Source organism: Pelophylax lessonae (assembly GCF_965119305.1).
Source record: "Pelophylax lessonae genome assembly, chromosome: 9".
Classification (NCBI taxonomy): domain Eukaryota; kingdom Metazoa; phylum Chordata; class Amphibia; order Anura; family Ranidae; genus Pelophylax; species Pelophylax lessonae.
In genome coordinates this window covers 29,808,732-29,811,850 of record NC_138776.1, presented here as the reverse complement: position 1 = coordinate 29,811,850, position 3,119 = coordinate 29,808,732, and the positions used below count along the sequence as shown (strand labels likewise).

Below are 3,119 nucleotides of genomic sequence, written 5' to 3'. Positions count from 1 at the left end.
TCCGGAGGGTGGTTAAAACACAAACCATATGTCATAATTGTATTACAGAAAGACTCTGACAAATTTAAATTCCTAATCTCACATACAGATGGCTGCGTCAGAATCCAAATCTTTGGAATAGGCAGTCAATGGCAAAAATGTATGGCCAACAGAGCTGCAGAAGCCATATACATGCCATCAAGAAGGCATGAAACAAAATCTCTAAATGGCATTTTCAACATCTTGCCGAATCTATGGTATAATATTCTTGCTCTGATAAAATAGATAAGCTAAAGTATCTGCTAAAATATTATTTATTTTAAATCATGTTCCTCTTTCGTTTTATGCTACTTATAGCATTTAAAATATCTTTGTTCCTCAAAGTGTAGACAAACGGGTTGAGCATTGGAACCACTGCCGTATAAAGCAAAGTCAACAACCTTTCCACTTCCTTAGACCCTTCAGATTCTGGTTTACCATAAATTATAATAATTGGACCATAGAATAATATTACTGTAGTGAGATGGGAAGTGCAACTGGAATAAGCTTTCAGTCTTCCCTCCAAGGAATTCATTTTTAATATGGTGGAGATGATGAATACGTAGGAGGTCATAATAAGCAGAAAAGGAAAAGATGCCAACACTACATCCTGACATAACAAAACTATATTTCTGCTTGTAACATCACTAGAGGTTATTGCATACAGTGCTTTATGATCACAAAAGAAATGGTCAACCTTTTGAGTGAGACAGAAGGATAACAGAAAAGTGGATAACAAATTGATTATTGCATTAGTTGCAGATATAAGCCAAGTGGACAGAGCCAGTGAGATGCATACATCTTTACTCATGAGTAAGGAATATTGTAACGGCTTACAGATTGCTACGTATCGGTCATAGGACATGGAGGTCAGTACAAATACATCAGAAGCAGCTGACAAAGAGAAGAAGTACAACTGGGTCATACAGGCAGAGAAAGACACCCAATGGTCATGTGTTTGGAGTATGAAAAGCAGCTTTGGAAGAGTAACTGAAACATATATAACATCAGTAATAGCAAGATTACTCAAGAAGAAATACATTGGAGTATGGAGCTGAGGAACCAAACACACCAATAGAACAATGGTCATGTTTCCAAGAACGGTTATCAGATACATCAATAGAATGGCAGTAAAAAGGAGACGATGTCCAGTTTTAGAGACAGAAAACGCTGAAATGTAAAACAAATTTCCTGTACTGTTCAAGCATTCCTCCATCTTCCTTGCAAGAAAGAAAGAAAATATAATTTTTACTTTTACTAATTTATTTAATACAAAAAATATTATTTTTTATAAAATATGCTTTCATTAACATACTAACAATTATAAATAAATCCTGCACATAATCCTTAAAAGGGGGTTTATAGGGAAGTTTAACCACTTGCCGACCGCCCACAGTACATTTACTGCGGCGGTCAACCCCTTCACAGGCAAAGCGACGTAGTACTACGTCGCTAGCCTGTGAGGCTCTAGGGGGCGAGCGCGCACCGCTGGAGGCGCGCTCCCGCCCCCGCTCGTTCACGGACCCCCCTGCGCGTGTTCCGGGCGGACCCGATGTCCGTCGGGCACTCGCGATTGTCCGTTACAGCGGGAGAAAGGCAGGCGGCTAATGTAAACAAAGCCGCCTGTCATTCTTCCCTGTGTAAGAATAGAGATCATACGGTTCTGCTATGCAGAATCGTATATCTCTGTTCTTACACCACAAGCCACATCCAATCACAGTTAGAATCACGCGCCCCTAGGGACACACTTAACCCCTTCACTACCAGTGTCATTTTTACAGTAACAGTGCATATGTATAGCACTGATTACTGTAGTGATGTCACTGGTAACCCCAAAAATGTCAAAAATGTCAGTCAAGGGTCCGATCTGTCCGCCGCAATGTCGCAGTCCCGCAAAAAAAATCGCAGATCGTCGCCATTACTCGTTAAAAAAAACCCAACAAAAATATTTCCCTTAGTTAGTAAACGCAATAACTTTTGCACAAACCAATCAAAATATGCTTATTGCGATTTTTTTTACCAAACATATGTATCAGAAAACAAATTGGCCAAAAATGTTAAAAAATTTTGATTTTTACATTTTTTGGGGGGGAATTTCATATAAAAAAATGTGAAAAATATTGTTATTTTTGCAAAATTGTCGCATGATCGAAAAAATCGCACAGGTGATCAAATACCACCAAAAGAAAGCTCTATTTGTGGGAAAAAAAGGACATCAAATTAGTTTAGGTACAGCGTCGCACGACCGTGCAATTGTCCGTTAAAGTCACGCAGTGCCGAATCGCAAAATAGGCCCTGGTCAGGAAGGCGGTAAAATCTTCCGGGGCTTAAGTGGTTAAACAGGATGTTTTAATCCTAGCAGCATATATGAATATCTTCCTTAGTCAAATTAATCGAAATCTGTAAAACCCTGATTCTAAGTTCAAAATTCCCTTCAAGAGCTACTGTGCTCAGATCTAGCCCGCCAGAAAGCCATCACTGCAGACTGCCAATCATAGGCAGTGAGGCATTTTCCGACCAGCAGCTGCACATACACACGCTGCCTATGATTGGCGGTGTGCAGTGACGGCTTGCTGGCAGGCTTGATCTGAACACACCCGAGCCCATCACTAGTGATTGATGTCATTAGTCTCTGGGTGGAAACCAAACCTGTTACAAGCCAGCCAAACCTTCAGTCTTATGCTTGTGATAGAGTGTGATTACTTGTGTAATACCTGATCAAGCTGTCTGTTTGTCTGTTCTGCCAGTCTGGATTGCCCTGTGTATGACCTGGGACTGGATAATGACTATTCTCTAAACCCTGCCTGCCCTATTACCTGGACTGTCATTGAACCACTCTGCCTGTCTGCCAACCACAAGTACCCATTTGCTTTGCTAAATTTGTTTTTGCCCTGGCATAGTAGCCAGGCACTAAAGCATTGTGTGTAAGTCCTGGGGGCAACCAAGTACCGGTAGGCCTGTTGACCTTATGGGAAAGGGGGCTGCTATAGGAGAAGAACACAATAGCCAGCTATAGTGTCTGACCACCTGTATTTGGGGTAAGCTTGACATACTACTGCAGCAAAATCCTCTTTGGAAGTGTTGGAAGCCTAGTCCCCTGC

The 3,119-nt window shown here is 41.2% G+C and overlaps 1 protein-coding gene across 1 annotated transcript; it reads right to left on the bottom strand.

The window, feature by feature from the left end:
- Positions 1 to 298: 298 nt before the first annotated feature.
- LOC309563683 (olfactory receptor 1J21-like) lies at positions 299 to 1,234 on the bottom strand (the record flags this gene model as incomplete). Its single annotated transcript, XM_082268281.1, has 1 exon — positions 299 to 1,234. One exon carries the CDS (start codon positions 1,232 to 1,234, stop codon positions 299 to 301), a length of 936 nt encoding a protein of 311 aa, XP_082124407.1.
- Positions 1,235 to 3,119: the final 1,885 nt, after the last annotated feature.